The 17,121-nt window shown below is 42.4% G+C and overlaps 1 protein-coding gene across 1 annotated transcript; it reads left to right on the top strand.

Moving 5' to 3' along the window:
• The first annotated feature begins 1,125 nt into the window (after nucleotides 1–1,125).
• trmt44 (tRNA methyltransferase 44 homolog) lies at nucleotides 1,126–16,899 on the top strand. The gene is made up of 11 exons (XM_005939661.3): nucleotides 1,126–1,695; nucleotides 1,772–1,889; nucleotides 2,842–3,061; nucleotides 3,160–3,228; nucleotides 3,544–3,651; nucleotides 4,885–4,956; nucleotides 6,417–6,523; nucleotides 6,855–7,038; nucleotides 8,514–8,862; nucleotides 14,291–14,407; nucleotides 15,832–16,899. Exons 1-11 carry the CDS (start codon nucleotides 1,365–1,367, stop codon nucleotides 16,062–16,064), a joined length of 1,908 nt encoding a protein of 635 aa, XP_005939723.1. The 5' UTR covers nucleotides 1,126–1,364; the 3' UTR covers nucleotides 16,065–16,899.
• Nucleotides 16,900–17,121: the final 222 nt, after the last annotated feature.

Below are 17,121 nucleotides of genomic sequence, written 5' to 3'. Positions count from 1 at the left end.
AATACAACAACATTTGCAGTGCAAACTTCAAAATATGGAAGCTATACACCAAGTGATGAAGTGCAAGCTTCAAGTGGAAGAGAAGAAAAATGAAGGGCTGCAAGTAACGTTGGAAGAATCAGTGACACGAAATGCTCAACTGTTGAAAGACAAAGAACAGCAGGAGGCAGCACACCAACTTATGAAGTGCAAAATTCAAGAATTGCAAGCTATAAATCAAGAGATACAATGCAAGCTTCAAGACATGGAAAGAAAAAAATCAAGGTTTGTACACAATGTTTGATAAAGCCTGCCAAAGAAATGCACAAATGCTGAAAGAGAAGAAAGGGAAGAGTCCAAGCTTGAAGACAGCGGGAAGAAACATGAAGAGCTGAGATTATTTTAATGATTTGCCTTAATTTTATGAAGAAATCTAGATATTAGTGTCAACTAATCCTAAAATCAGTTGAAATGGTTCAGGAAGGGCAAGAACTCACAACTCAGAATAGGTTCTATAGAGAGCGCCAGCAGATTTTCTTAATGCACAAGCTGTGATCAGTTGATCTGTGCTACTGCATCTATCCTCTACACTGACACTACAATGTTCATACTAACTTATAATAGATATTATAAAGTTGGTACGAAGGAGGAATTCGGTGAATGAATCTAAGCATCATCTGCTAAAAATCACATTAATTTCTGCTATACCTGGTGTAACCCAACTCTGACCATGAGAACAGCTGCTGTGCAACACTCCAACACTGTGTTCGTTACTTTTACTTTAAACCACAGACATCCAACCTGGTAGAAGTTAAATCTTTGCCTAAAAAGCCATCAGTTGACCTAGCTTTCTTAGGCCAATCTCCAACCTTGTAAAACAGCATACTGATCATCGGCAGAGGAATGGTTTATTTGAAGAGTTTCGGTCAGGTTTCAGAGCTCATCACAGTACAAAAACAGCTTTAGTGAAGGTTACAAATAATCTTCTTATACTTTTAGTGATTTCTTTTTGACTTGTTCGCTATTTAGTAAAACAAAAAACAAAACAAAAACATCCCCCTAAACCCCTGAATGACTACAGAGTCATTACAGACAAAGACAAACAGCACCCTCTATTGGGCATGCCGCGTAGATGATAGAGTTTTGTCGCTGGTGTTAACGTCATCACTCAGCGACATAGTGTGTTTTTCTAGCTGCCTCTCGCTTTTTCTTTTAAATAAAGCTCTTAAAATGTTTTTGGACCAAAGTAGGATTTATCGTAAATGATCCGTCTCATTTCATTGTTCTTGGAAACATATATCGGTGCAACCCCCCCCCACAAAAAAAACCTCCTGTCCGGAAGTTGATTCAGTGATTGTAAACACGCATGCTTCGCTTGCTCAGTTATGCCAAAGCTCTTCGATATAAAGTTCCCGGGAGGATGTAAGAGTCTCCCCGATGGCTTCTGGTCAGCCGTAGACGTGTGGATAAAGAAACCTCATGTTGTAAACAAGCGTCTTTGTGGAGTTAAAGAGACAGACAGCAAAGATGTGGACCAAGACGACCTACGGCTCCTGCTGCATGATCCTGAACTCTTCACAGATGCGCTGCTCTTCATGATCACTGGGGCCTCAGCTGCCCACGAAGCCGACAAACCATGGTCCTCCAGCGTCAGGACATTTATTCCCAAAGTAAACTGTTATGGGACAAACCTGCATAAAGAAATTATCCTGAAAGGTAAGAGCTTCTCACTTCTGCAAACTGTTGTATCAGTTATATTTCTTTCTAATGCCTTCTCTCTTGTTCTCTGCAGACTTTGGTAGACAGCGAGTGACCTTTATTCCATTTGAAGAGGATGCAGAGGGAAAAGCGTCTCTGAGGAAAGGCAACATTTATCAGATTCAGCTCTGCAATCAGGACTGTGAGGAATGGTGAGTCTGCAGTCATCATCTTTACAGCACATTAGAACATACAGGACGAAATGCCTTGTTTTGGACGATAGTTTACTGGTTGATTATACATATGCATATATGATGTTCAAACTGAGCATCAGAATGAGGAAGAAAGGTGATTTAAGTGACTTTGAGCATGGCTTTGTTGTTGGTGCCATACGTATAGGTCGGAATATTTCAGAAACTGCTGATCTGCTGGCATTTCTAGAGTTTACTGGGAATGGAGTGGAAAAAGAAAAAATATCCAATGAGCTGCAGCTCTGCTTCTTTTTGTCAGAGGTCAGAGTATGTCCAGACCTCTTCGAGCTGATAGGAAGCCAAAAGTAACTCAAATAGACACTTGTTATAACAAAAATATGCCGAAGAGCATCTCTGAGTGCACAACATATTAAACATTTAAGTGGATCGTCTACTACAGCAGAAGAGCAATCCAGGTGCCACTCCTGTTAAAACTGAGGCTGCATTTCACTGGACAAGAAAAGACTGGAAAATCTCGTCTGGTCTGAGTCTTGATTTCTTCTAACAGTGGGTGTATGAATGAAAGACAAGTTATTAGGGTTTTTTGAGGGTCTTCACCATCTAGTATTATTATTTTTGTAGTCCACCACTGATGTTTAAAAATGGGTCTGACATTCAGTGTCAACAGCAATAAGAAAATTTAAACCACAGAATATAATTTAGAGTTGTTATTCTTATTGTTCAAACTTTGTTACATTGTCTCTGTTTTTTAATTTGTTTTGGGTTTATCTCCTTTTTCTTATTAATATTTAAAATTATTTTTTCATATTTAAAAATCCTGATATTGATTTAAGTGAACTCGGAGCAGCACTCTCAGGAAAGGCGACGTCACAAACTCTCAGTTAATATACATGTTAGTATAGTTAGCATAAAATGAGCACAACACTGTAGATGACTTGTGCTTTATCTGCAGGTCCCTGGAGTTGTGTGCGCTGTCGGTCGATTCCTGGTTCTCTGATGGCGTCGCCTACCCCAAGCTGCCCTGGCTGTCCTCTGACCTGCTGCCTAAACTGGTGCGCTGGGCCACCGAGTGCAGGAGTAGCGAGTTCAGGAGCACGTTGTCTCTGCTGCCAGTGGAGAAGTACAGCCTCATGTACCAACAGCTGAAGGACAAGTACAAGGCCATGGTGAAGGTGAGGAGACTGGATGATGTGAGGCTTGTTTATTCTTTTGTTTACGTGCTATTCTCTTGTGTTGATATATTCATATATATTTTTCACACTGTTTCCAGGTTTGGCCTGAGGTTACAGATCCTGAAAAGTTTGTGTATGAGGATGTTGCTATTGCTACGTATCTCCTGGTTAGTTCAAACCTTCCAATAATCTTCTTTTCACCAAATGAGTGGATCCTATCACGATTATACTTGAATTAGCCTTTGAAATAATTAACAAATACAGGTCCATACAGGTACTGTGTGTGCAGGTAAAAACAGCAAATAACTCACATGACCTTATGTCAGGTGTCAGAGGGTCATGCAACTTAAGCTAAATCAATCAACCTGAATGTGAAAAATGACCTTTGACCTTAGGAATCCATTTGTAGGTTACGAGTATCAGCAGCATCAGCAGCATTTGTCACTCCCTAACCATGAGTCTGTGTCACCGTGCTGCTGCAGGTGCTGTGGGCCGAGGAGAGAGCAGAGAAAGGTCTGACTGCCAGGCAGTCCTTTGTGGACCTCGGCTGTGGAAATGGCCTCTTGGTTCACATTCTGACCAATGAAGGGGTGAGTTCAGTGCTTGATGAATTCATGTAAAAGCAGCAGTTTATTAGGCCAGATCGTCACGCTGGACCGAGTGTTTGATCTTTGTTATGAGTGACCGAATCCTCAGCTTTTGTTCTGCACACTGGTGACTGAACACTGATTTTCTTCTAAATTCAAACAAACAGCAGCTACTTCCTGGTTACATTCTCACCCAAAGCCCACAAAGTCCTCAAAATCATCCACAGTATGAGAACACTCTTCATATTTGATAACTCTGTATATGGTGGTCACATATAAAACATTTCACACTAGCTTTAGGAAAGCCAGAAGCGCTGTCTTAAAGGTACAGTCAGTAATTTCCTTTTAGTTTATTTGATTTAAAAAAAGAGTGTTGTACTCATAAATATACATAGATTAGTGTCTCTTTCAACAAACTGATATGTTCGTATAAACTTAGAATGGATCCATTAAAAATGTATAGAAGTTAGTTAGTGCAGAGCTTCCCAAAGTGTGGGGCCCGCCCCCTAGAGGGGGCGCAGAGCCATTGCAGGGGAGGTGCGGTATGAAAAAAAGAAAAAAAAAGAAAGCTTAGACACTGCTAGCATAATGGATAATGGACAGGTTTTTGACGGGGCTCCCACACAAACGCAAAGCAGGAGATGAAGCATCGCTGAATATTTTTCCAAACCAACATCTCATACCTTGTTTCCTGAACTGAAGACAAAACTTTTCATAACTATGCTGATTTATTCCAGATATTGTCCCAATTACATATTTTCTACAGATTAGAAATGCGACCCTCGTATCTCCAGGCAACTGACAATGAGCTGGCAACAACAGCAGTTAGTATAACGTAGAGTTTAAAGGTCACACTTTCCCTCTGATAAACAGTTTGATTGCATTCTCACATTGGATGCGAGTTTATTCAGTAAGTGTTTGATTCCAACTTTGTTGGCTAACAGGAGCTAACAGCGGTAAAAACTGCAGCTCAACCCGTATCGATCTGCTTTGACAAAGTAAAGCGTAAATAAAGATGGACATCTCTCACTCAGCAGCTGAGGTAAACAGTGGATTTTTATAGACAGGGGAAAACGCCGGGGCAGGTCCAGATCTGGTAGTAGAAACATATCGGCCGGCCATTGTTGTTAAGGGGTACATTCTAAATTTTAATGTTTTTGATCTGACTTGGCTGAGTGTGTGAATGTGTTTGAGGTTGATTAGCCTCTCTGACCATCAGGCCATCTTGTGTTACAGCACCCTGGAAGGGGCATCGATGTTCGCAGGAGGAAGATCTGGGACATGTACGGCCCCCAGACTCTGCTGGAGGTGAGCGAGCCGAGCATGAAGTGTTCGACTCTGTGTCCTCACTTTGTGCTTCAATTTATTGTAATTAAAAAGTACAATGAAGCATTCATAAAGATGTAAAAGTAATGATCAGGGAGAATTTTACACCTGCAGTGCTGTGAAAAAGTCTTTTTCCTCTTTCTTATGTGTTTAGAAATTAGAAAAAGACAACCTGAATAAATAAAAAGTGCAGTTTTTAAATGAGGATTTAATTTATTCAGGGCAACGAAAATCTATCCAAGCATACACGGCCCTGTGTGGAAAAGTGATTGCCCTCCTAAACCTATGAATGCGGTTTTGCCACCCTTGGCAGCAAAAACTGCAATCAAGTGATTGTGATAACTGGCAGTGAGTCTCACATCAGCGTGGAGGAATTTTAGCCCCACTCATCTTTGCAGAATAGTTTTAATTTAGCCACATTTAAGGGGTTTCCAGCATGAACTGCTTGTTTAAAGTCACGCCAAAGCATCTCAATTGGATTTAGGTCCACACTTTGACTAGGTCACACAGAGAGAGCATGCAGACTCCACACAGAAAGGCCTGACAACATGGTGGGTTACAAACCTGGACGTGTGCGACGGTGAGGCAACAGTGCCGTTATCTGAGCCATTTAGAGGCGGACCTGCTGGTGTGTTTCAGATCTTGAGATTTAGGGCATAACTTGACGGTCGTCCCATGTGTGACGTTCTTTTTATGAATTGCTTTGTTCGATTTATGCCAGATGTAACGGGGCTCAAACGTTCCAAAAAGTTCAAATTTTGTCTCATCAGTCCACAGAATATTTTCCAATATTCTGTGGACTAATAGTTTTTCACAGCACTGTACATTTCTTGTAGTATACTTAAGAGATTCTTGCTTTTATGATTGTAATAAGCTGCACAAAGAAAATACTGCCACAGAAGCTTGCATACACATGTGGACACACACATTTCCAGAGAAACCTGCCCTTAAAACGCCGTTTTCTCCCGTCTGCCTCCTGTCCTCAGTCGCTCATTTAACAACAAGCTGCTGACTGCTTCCATTTCAGGTCATCTATTATTGACCGATTTTAGCGGAGCGGATGTGGTGGAACAATCTCTCTGCGCCCCCGGGGCAGCTGTACTCAGTCCTCAACCTTTATTCGGAAGCTCTCTGGACTTCACAGGCTCTTAACTCTCATCATTTGTGATGTTGGTGTCAGGGCCATCTGTTAAATATGAAAGGATTTATATAAACTCTCTAAAAAAAGTTGTTGGGATCTTGTAGTTGTTTTCTAATTGCAATTATAAAAAATATTTGAGCCCACTAAGAAAAAAAAAACAACTCAAAACTTTAAATGCATCTCAAATAAAAGTCTAAGAAGATAAAAATACTCATTTCTATTAAATGATATTGAATTAGACCGGTGTGCATCCCTCCTGCTCTAAGGACCTCTTGAGCTCTTTGGGTCTGTGCTATTTCAGGAAAAGGCAATTACTCCCAGCGAGAGCTTCTTATTCCCGGGTACAGACTGGCTGATTGGGAACCATTCGGACGAGCTCACACCGTGGATCCCCGTTATAGCAGCCAGGCGAGTCATCAGGAGACACAATCACACTCAGCAGCTCAAGTGCCAGCTGATCTCTCCAGGGGGTGATGTGTGAAGAGTGTGTGTGTGTTTACTGAAACGGCCACCTGATGGCGATGTTGAGCCTCAGCGTGAGGAGTCAGATTTCTCCTTGTTTGAGACTGCAGATGATGATTTCTTGTAGTGTGTGTGTGTGTGTCGCTTCCTGTCTGAACAGTTTGAGTAAAGGTGGAAAAATGCTTAAGTAAAACAAGTCCTCTGTAGTCTGACTGCATTAAAGAGTAATGATCGGCACTGTGTAGATTTGTTTTGTCCCTTCTTTTTCAAATTATAGGTCGTCTTATTCCTGCCGCTACTTTGTCCTCCCCTGCTGTTTCTTCGACTTCTGTGGAAAATACCAGAGACGCCAGTGTAAGAAGTCTCAGTACAAGGAATACATCGACTTCATTGCTGAGGTCAGCCAAGTCTGTGGCTTCAACACTGACGAAGACTGTTTGAGAATACCTTCTACTAAACGGGTAGGCTGACAGAAACAGAGTGGAGGCGGCTTCACAGCAAATCCATCTGACTTGTTGTAAACATTTGTTTGACCCCGGCCTCTGTTTTTTTTTCCCTTCTTCTTTCAGTCTGTGCGCCAGAACAAATCACATTGTATTAGTTCAGCAATTCGTGAATTCTTCTTCTCTCTCCACCCGTCTACCGCGCAGCTCTGCTGTCAGCTATCAAATAATTAATACAAGACAGCGAGGGAAAGAAATAAAGAGAGAAATCCGTTTGGTGGGGTTCTGTAATAGGTGCAGGTTTGAAATGGTTGTAAAAAAGTTTGTGAAAATTAAAACACACCTTAGTTATGACGTTTCCCACAATGCACCTCAACTGCATCTCTCCCCTGCACAGATCTGAAAGTTATAACTCTTCTTTCAGAATAGCACAAAAGGGCTACGTTGCCAAGACAGCATCACAGTTGCTGCACATCCGTGATGAGAATCTGCCGTTTCACCGCATCACAAAGCTGCTCTGTTGGGTTGAGATCTGGTGACTGTGGAGGACTTTAGAGTACAGGGAACTCGCTGTCACGTTGAGCTTTGCGACCTGGAGTGTTACACTGTGGTCATGAATGTATGGACATGGTCAACAACAAAACACATGCAGATTGGGGTGTTTAACATTTGGTTTGTACTGAGTGCGCCAAGACTTCCTGTTGATCCGAGGCAGGATCCATGCTTTCATGTTTACACCATATACTGACTCCGTCTGAATGTCGCAACAGAAACTGAGACTGGATCAGGCGATGGTTTTCCAGTCTGCTGTGTGTTTGGAAAGTCTGTGTGAACTGTAGCCTCAGCTTCCTGTCAGCTAGTTGGGTCTTCTGCTGCTGTAGCCCAACTGCTTCAAGGCTGGATCTGTTGTGCACTGAGATGCCCACCTCGGTTGGAATGAGTATCTATTTAAGTTACTGTTACCTTCCTGTCAGCTCGAAACAGCTTGGACCTTCATCAGGTTGTCTTGACCAGCTGCTGTCATGCGATTAGCTTGAAGTCAGTAACTTCATTACATGTTTTTGCAATCCTGGGATTATGTGGAAACACTTCTCAGCGCTATGATCAGTGGATGGCTGAAGTAAATCATACAGCTGTGCGTCCCAGCCTTTTCTCCACCTGGGCTTCGTTTAGTGTAGACGTACAATAAATCAAGGATGTCTTTATAATCCCAGAGGGAACAATAAATCTGTTAGCGGGTAGCCATTAATAGCTACAGTATACTCGTGGCCATAAAAAGAACAAGCTATTATTTTCTGGGCTTTGCTGTTTGCTCATCAGTAACACTCAGTTTGCTCATATCAGCAAAAGCTCTCCCACAAAATTATTTCATGGGAACATTTTCAAATGGAAAGAAAAAGTATGATTTCTTTGAACTTAATAACAAGAAAAGACAACCAAACAGGGAGTCGCCCTCACACTCTGCTCTCTTTTTTTTTCTTTTTTTCCCACAGGTGTGTCTTTTAGGAAAGTCAAGAAACTATCAGTTATCTGATGAACCTGAGGTAGAGCAACAAAGGGCTCATTACATCCACAGCCGCTGCACTGCTCCCGGGGTCACAGTTCAGAGGTCAGACGTCAGTAATTACGAGGACTGTTGCAATGGGGATGGAAGCTGTAACGGCACCCCCGGGAGCTCCTGGGGAGCCGGGTTCCAGCCGCGAGATCGCGTCGAAGCGGTGCGAAATTGTGCTGCTCTCCCGCGGGACTTTGTTGACGGTGTTGTTCTGCGGGTTGCTAATGCTCTTCTGGGAATGACCGCGGGCGATGGAGAAGGATCCTGCCGTGACTGGAACCAAGGAGGTAAAACGATTGACATGAGTCGCTGCTGAACTGAGTCACAGGTTGAGATCAAATCCAGAATAGGATCAGTATCTGTGAGGTGTTCCTATTTGCCTGTAGGACAGAAAGACTCTGTGTTTGATGCATCTGAGTGCCCGGTCTGAGCATCAAGACCTGGCGCTCAGATGCATCTTAGGCCCCTGAAGGTTCTTGTCTAGATGAGATATTATGATGTCATCATGTTGCCTAACTACCACCTAGCAGTCGGCTAAATTGACCAATTATTCGCACCAAAAACAGCTTTTAAAGGCATTGTCACGTTTTTATATTATAACACAGTTATTATTACTTATTGTCTTTACCAAAAAAAAGCATCTCAAGGCAACCGCTGTTGTGATTTGGCGCTATGTAAATGACCCAGTCTTAGCATATCAAAAACATCTATCACCCTATTTTTTATTAACTTCTCTCACTGTGATTAAGTGTATCAACCTGTAATTAAAGGCAAAATGACTTTATAATGTGTTTTCTGCTGGAGAGGTGGTGAGAAGAACATTAGATGAGCTTCAAAGTGTATATGATGTAAGAAAGCTGTATAAGGGCTGGTAGGTGGATGTTAATGTCTGTGGATAAGCAGCTGTTGTGAACCACACTATTTAAGCCTTGTCCACATATACAGGATACAGATTCACTACTCTCCCTTTGCTTCGAAGCTAATGGTTGGCTATTAGTGGACATCTCGTTGCCTCTAATGTATTCACCACATTGGTGTACAGCACTCTGCTAAAGTCTTCAGCCACACCTCGTTTCTTTATATTTTGCTGGGAAAATGAGAAACGGGTCCAGTGATTTATTGAAGCGTGCAAGCATTTGAATGTGGGAGACAGACACGCTCTCAACTTTCCTTTTTTGATAACGATTATAGTTAAGGCTAGATCAGGTAACCCTGAGTGCTCCCTTAGTTACGCTGCTGGGTTGCCAGGGGCTTGTTGAGTGTTTCTTGTTCGTTCACCCTTTGTTTTTATGCACCACTCTGGATTTCCACAGTGTGCCTTTTTCCCCGTCTCCCTCCCCTCACCCCCAACCAGTCACGACAGATGGCTGCCCCTCCCTGAGCCTGGTTCTGCTGGGGGTTTCTTCCTGTTAAAAGGGAGTTTTTCCTTCCCACTGTCACCAAGTGCTTGCTCACAGGGGGTCATCTGATTAAGGTTTTGTCTTTATTATTGTAGAGTCTTTACCTTATAATATAAAGCACATTGAGGCAACTGTTGTTGTGCTTTGGTGCCTCTGCTGTCCATTACAAAGAATGCAGGTTTGGTGCATTTCCCTACTGTGCTCACTTTTCAGACCCCTGAGGCTACTTCCATCTTTTGTACACAGTCTATGCCTTTGATCAGTTACATAGTGAGTGCTTTTTACCTCGTATGGTGCGGTGCAGATGTAACCCGATGCCTCTGAAACGACACCGTCACAATCAATCGTTACATATAGCGTCAGCACTTTTTAAAACTCACCAGCTACACCATTACATCCGCAGCACCTACTGCCTGAACTTTGAATTTCATTCTTCGTCCATCATCCCGTCTGACCCCCCCACCTCGCTGATTACAATCCTGCCCCTCAGCATCAGCCGGTGAGACCTGATGACACAGAGCGACGCCTCTTTGAACTCTGCCACACCCTCCGCCAGCTGCGTACCACGCAGCCCGTATCAAACACCCACAGACACGCACACACATTTACTTTCACAGCACCCACGCAATCACCTTTGTCAACACCTCTGCAGCCCCGCTGACACACACACTCACACACAGTCACACGTTATGAACGAGATAAGGGCACGAAGCCTGCTATTATTAAAACAGAACGTTTCTTGTCGGGGTGTCGGTGGAATTAAAGGTAGAAAATTTTAGGGAGGGTGAATAAAGGGAGAGTGTAACTCTGTATGGAGATGACTGCATGAATAATGCACCACCATCTATGATTTATGCATGAGCACGCATTTGTATTGAGGGATTCCTACCAGTTATCTGCTGTGTACGAACAAAGGCCAAATTCAGAGGGAGCCAGCGCATGTTAAATAAATCCAGATGGGTCTCGGAGTCATTTAAAGTGCTTTGGAGTTTAGTTTCTGTCTGCTCTTTAATGCATCTTCAAAAAGTCTAATCATTTTCAGTATGGTGATGTTTCCCTTTTTGGCACTTAAGCGGATATTTTATGATCATTTTGTTTCTGTGGCTTTATGGCTCTGGTGCGACGTCAGCCGATGTTCTTTTATCTTTTCTTTTTATCTCTTTTACTGTAAATACAAACAAATAATACTCATTAAGCTCTGAAACTGTCAGAAACAAACAGGTTTTCACTATGCATAAGAGTCAGTATTTTTCCTGTTTGGCCAGCTGTTGTTGGGTTTGTATCATAAGACTGATACTCAGTGATTTATAGTAATTCTTTGAAATGAAAATTCCTATTTAACATCAATCAGACTCTTTCCTTTTCATTTGGGACAAGCTCTATTTAAAAGGTTTGCACTGAGCAAGTTAAAACATCTTAGTGTCTCTGCTGCTTATATCAGTTGCATATATTGTGCTTCCTGTGCATTAAACTTAAAAATATCTCACAGCTCTTCTGAGACACTGTAAATATGAAGCAAGTTACTAATTCATGCGGGCTGTAGTGCTGAGTCACAGAGTTATGTAATCACGCCGAGAATGAAAATCTGTGTGTAGCTGTACATCGAGCGACACTAAATGTCAACTCAGTAAAATGTCAGAGGTACAGTAAACACGCTATTGTACTGAGTAGAAGCAGCCTGCGTGTGTTTTTGATGAGTGAACGCTTCACTCTTTCACATGCTGGAACATTTTCTGCTTTCCTTCAGTTTAAACCAAATATTTTTCAGATTGTTGGTTTGAAAAAATCCAAACGGAGTTTTTTGGGTTGTTTTTGTTTTTTGTATACTTTTGCTTTTGTCTCCAAAATGTCATTCATATAAAGGCCGGTTTTAAAGTTGCTTTCAGCTGCTCCCTTATTCGCAAAGGGTCACCACGGCAGGTAGCTCCGCATGTTTGATCTGGATGTGCTGGATGCACTTCCTGACACAACCCCAAAGGGATTTGTGTCTCCTCCCAGACTGAACCGGGGGATCTTTCGCTTGGCAGGGAAATGTGTAAGCCACATGCTCGAACCATAGATATATGAGGATGAGTGTAAATATTATTTATTGGGTGCTATAAGAGGATTCAGCAAGCATGCATATTAACGTTTATTAGTAATAATAATGTAATTATTGGTTCTAGTACATGTCAGTGTCCTGCATTACTACATAAATGCCAGTAGTCCCTTTTTTTTTTTTTTTTAGGTTGCCAGGCAACACGGTGGCATCATATTATAGCAAGTTCATGTTTCAGTTCACCTGATTGTTACTAGCTTTGCACCTTTGCCAGATCATTTACCAACTTTTCATCACCTTGTAAATAGATTTTTTTTCTTAAAGGTCTAGCAAAAAGCTCGCGTACTTATTCCTTTGCATTGCAGGTACATCTTGCTCTCCTGGCACAGCAGTAGCCTGTCTCCTTTCCTCTCTCTCTGCTGTGTTTATTGCTCTGTGAGCTAGCAGTGAGGTTGCAAAGAGAGACGTGGGGCAGCTGTGTACAGAGAGACCGATTAAGAGATCTCAAATGTGATTGGAAAAAAGCGAGACTTCTGTTGTTGTTTGTCTGAGTGACCATTTTATGCGCAAGTTAAATGGTTTGCAGAATCATAGCATTGCCATTGTCTCCAAACCCTATGATTCCTCCTCCCTCTGCTCGCCTGGAGAAGCTTTGATTGTTTCTCAAGCCCAAAAGTTGTATTTAGGAGAAGTATATAGATTTCTTCTTCTTCTTTTGGCTTCTCCATTTAGGGGTCACCACAACAAATCACCAGCCTCCAACCTCTTCTGTCACCCCAACCCTCTGTATGTCCTCCTTCTCTACATTCATGAATCTTCTCTGTGGCCTCCCTCTATTCCTCCTGCCTGGGCAGCTCCATGTCCACTACCCCTCCTCTGCTCATCAAGACAAATATTACCCTAAAAGTATGTAATCCCTCAGAAATATGTCCTGTCATCTTTACACGCCTTGTGAGAGTTGCAGTTTTTGCAAAGATGGAAATCACAACTGAGCTCTTCTCTCTTTTTTTTTTCCTTCAGCACAACAAAAGCAATCCTACACAACAGGCATCGTTTCAAAAAAGCAAGTCCAACTGTACTTTAAGCCAAGTCATTAATTCTCATCTGCACCTGGTCTTAGTCCAAGCTGAATCTACTCTGTCAATACTGTCCCTATCCCATTAATCCCCATTAACATTGTAGGCAGTAAAGGGCAGCTCTAAACGGTGTATTGATATTATATCAAGGCCTGGAGCTCCCTGGCGTCAGAGCTGTGGGATGAGAGTCTGCCCAGTTTCACACTCTGCAGCATACGACTGGGTTTGGCTGCGCTAGTGTCTGTGAATGTGGGAGTGTGTCGCATATTTTAGGGATTAACGCAGCAATTTGGCCAACTAAAATTAGGATGTATTTGGGTGGACAATATGTTTTTCGATGAATTTCAACGGCAGAAAGACAAAGTTCAGAGACCTGACAAGCAGAAGAGTTTGAAACTGAACAGTTTTCGGAAAACTGAGTTTTGGATCAGAGGGTCAGACGGTGCTTTTCATTCATATTCAGTATTCATATCATCTCTAAGCCAGCAGGGATTGCAGCGAGTGACCACAGAAGTACGATGAAGATATCACTGAAGATGCAGATTTAAGTCAAATATAGTTATGAAATCATGCGGTGTGTCTCTCCCTCCAATACGTCAGAGAAAGGAGGAAGTTTGTCATTTGTATAAACCAAAGGTCAGCTCGGATTGAATTCCCTTGTGGTGTAAAAAGGGCACGGCCAGAAATGCCAAAAGATCTTTATAACCATAGTGCGAAAGTATGTGTGAATACAAAGGGGTTTGTCATCTATACTATGCTAATCCTAGAGGTTCAAACTGTACATATTCTCCTTTTCCTTTCTAAAATCTCTGCCTCAGTGGAGAGTTGACAAAAATGATTCAGGCTCTCAAATGGCTACTCTGGCAAAACGCGTTCCAGCTGCCCCGACAGCTTGTTGGAACGGCTTTAACTGAGCATACTTTACAGCTCTGACAAACACTCTGACAAGCTACTCTCTACTGTAAACCGATCTTTATATACTATGTGTATATATAGCTTTGCTCGCATTGTCTTGTCATAGAACAGCCGGTAACATCAACTCAAGCCGAGTGGTTCTTTGTCTGAAATGCTGGATAAAAACGATCTCTGTGCATGCTGAAGCACTGTGTTAATGCATTGATGATTATAAAATCAATAGACCTCTTCCTGCACATGTATAACTCCCATCTTTCATTGTTTGTCCCTCTTCCCTGCCCTTCAGGCAGCCTTTCTGTGAGCGAGGTTGCGGGGCTGTTGGGGCAGGAAACCCTGCGGCTCCTGAAGAAAGAGTGTGGAGGTCTTCAGACGCTTCTGAGGAACAATCATCAAGTATTTAGAGGTAGCTTTTCTGCACGCTTCTCTACGTTCTCGTAGATGGTTCATTTGAAAGTTGTATTGTTGAGCACTAGACTGATCATTAAGTACAATATAGTGCTTAAATGAAACCAGTGACAGTGAGAAAGATACTGGAGGTTATACGAGTAACAGAAAGGGTGTTAAATAAAAAAACGTTAGCTTCTTTTTAAAAAAAAGATTTTGTTTGAATTTTTATTTTCCAACAATTTAAATCATAGACTGTATATAAAAGATGGAGGCCTTAACCCTACTTTCTGGGGATATTTCAAAGTTACCCTACTTCTCGTTTGATTTATGACTTGAGTAAACTGGTAATTTTGGTTTCAAGTCTTCTTTAATAGATCCTTAAAAGAACGTCTTAATTAGAATACAGTTCATGCTTTATTGCTTGCACCTTGCTCGTTCGGTGTTCGTCAGTACAAAAAGCCCTCAGAGGAGTCAGCTGTCCAGTTTTTCCATTACGAACATTTTGTTTGTTTAGTTCTTCATACTAGCTTGCTAGCTAGCATTAGTCCCACCTCCTGGTCTAAATATGGGCACTTCTTTAAAACCATAAGGTGGCGATGGCCTCGTTCCAGGTTGCAAAATTTTACCCATATGTTGACATCTTTTAACTACAGTGTATGCTTTTAAGACTTTTAAAAGGGACTATTTCTAAAGATAAACATGGCAGCAACATCTTTTTTTCCCCAATTTTATTCACTCACGAAAACGTCTCACGCTCAGAACCACAATTTGGAAACAACAATCCAGGCCACAATTCTTTCAACATAACTGGACAAACACTTTTTAAAATGAAGTCCTGGAAGTCGTACTGTCGTTGACCGTAAAGCAGTGTGTTTTGCTGCTGTTCCTGGTTAAAAGTGTCAGACAGCAGGGTGAGAAGTATGCCTTCCTCCCCCCCCCCGTAACCACAACACTGACATCAAAGCATATTTAAGCGTACTTGTGCTTGCCAAAACTCTTGAATCGTCCGATGCAAAGAGTTAATTTGCTTGGCGTCATGGCATCACACTGGGCTTTTGTTGATTGAAAAAGAGGGGAAATGAGCGCTTTTACCATCGTCATTTGGAATTTGGTTGGTCTCGAGGGATCAGTTTGAGAAAATTGGATCCCCTCCCCTACAGAAATTGCTTAGAGTGCAAGCAAAGTCAGACTTGAGATAGAAACAAAGTTGACATTTCTTTCTGATAATAGATAAAAATGTGCACGACTCTCGAAAGGTGAGAAGCTTATAACCTGTGGGGGTCAGCGCAGACATGACTTTTTCTACCCGGTGCCCTGACAGCCAGGCATCTATGTTGTGTTCTTCTCCTAATTTCTGTCTTTTAAGAAAATATTTATTTGTATCTTTTGGGAGGAGCGTTTGTCTGATAGATTTTGTGTCTCCCTCTTGTCACTCTTTAGTTGAAGGAGGGCGTGTCTACATAAGAGACTGGCGGGAGAAGATGCCCTTCAGGGCGGATGTTAAAAGGAAGCCCGTCACCCCGGGTGCCCTGAAAACTCGCCTCTGCTGGTTTCACGCTCACCACCCTCAGGGCTGCCCCCTGCAGGCTGAAAGCTGCGCCTTCGCCCACGGAGCACATGACCTCCGACCCTCGACGAGACCGCTGAAGAAGATAAAGAATGAAGCCTTTTGATCGACTCGTTCTTCACGACTTTTCATTGACTTTGTTTGGATTTTTAATTTGTGCAGAGCTCTGCACATCGTTGTTTGAACTCTAGTTTCCAGCCCTGTAGCCTCAAAGATAAGATTCAGGTCCAAGCAGCGAGTTTTATTGAGGCAACGTTACATCATTTCTGGGAATTGAAGCCTTGAAATTTCACAGTCCTCTTTCGTCTTTGTAAGGCTGCCAACATGCAGTGCTTCCTGGTGGGGCTTCACTGCTGGAGCTCTCTAAACCTCTGGGTTATGTTGTCTTGTGAAATTTAATTTCAAAGCATCCTGTCTCCTTTTTATTTAACTGTTGGACTTTTGTCGAGTTCAGGTATACTTACTCACTATAAAGCTGATTTCAAGCTATGTCTTTGTATTTCTATTTAAAGATTATCAGCTCTGTGGTGGATCTTCTCCTCGCCCACAGCATAAAAACTCTAAAAGCTCCTGTAAACTTTCAGTCTTTAACTGCGTGCTTCACTTAGACATTTCATTCAGCTCAGACGTGTGCTTTGGGGTTCACAGACAGGGCGGGGGAGAAAGGCCGGACAGCGTTTGAACAAAGTAAATGTTAGCGGTATGAATTATTTGTTGGCAGGAGTCGAGGGCTGAGCTGCGTGTTGTCCCGTCTGGATGGGCGCTCACTGCTGCGTCTTTCTAACACAGCTTCCATCACCCTGTGGCTCAAATGTCAAAGACGGTAAGGCCCTCCGAGGGGACTGCAGCCGAGCAGTGAGAAGTGCCTCCCTGGGGTTTGTTTTGTGTGTGTGACAGACAACAACCAGACCGCTGATACAATAAAAACATTGTTTATACAATCAGTGTGTGGCAATGCGTTACTGTAATCTGATTACTTTTTTCAAGTAACGAGTAAAGTAAGGGATTACTATTACAAAAATGGTAATTATATTACCGTTACTTCCCTGTAGGAACGCTGCGTTACTGCGTTACTAAAACCGTGATTTTTTTTTTTTGCGAGAATGTCTCAGGACAGTGATGTAAGCGAGTGCGCTGTTAGTGACAACAGCTGTGGGCAGATC

The sequence above is a fragment of the Haplochromis burtoni genome, unplaced genomic scaffold, assembly GCF_018398535.1.
Source record: "Haplochromis burtoni strain Fernald_Lab_line unplaced genomic scaffold, NCSU_Asbu1 Contig_260, whole genome shotgun sequence".
Classification (NCBI taxonomy): Eukaryota; Metazoa; Chordata; class Actinopteri; order Cichliformes; family Cichlidae; genus Haplochromis; species Haplochromis burtoni.
The sequence above is the reverse complement of the archived record's forward strand: the minus strand, read 5'-3'. Positions and strand labels throughout refer to the sequence as shown.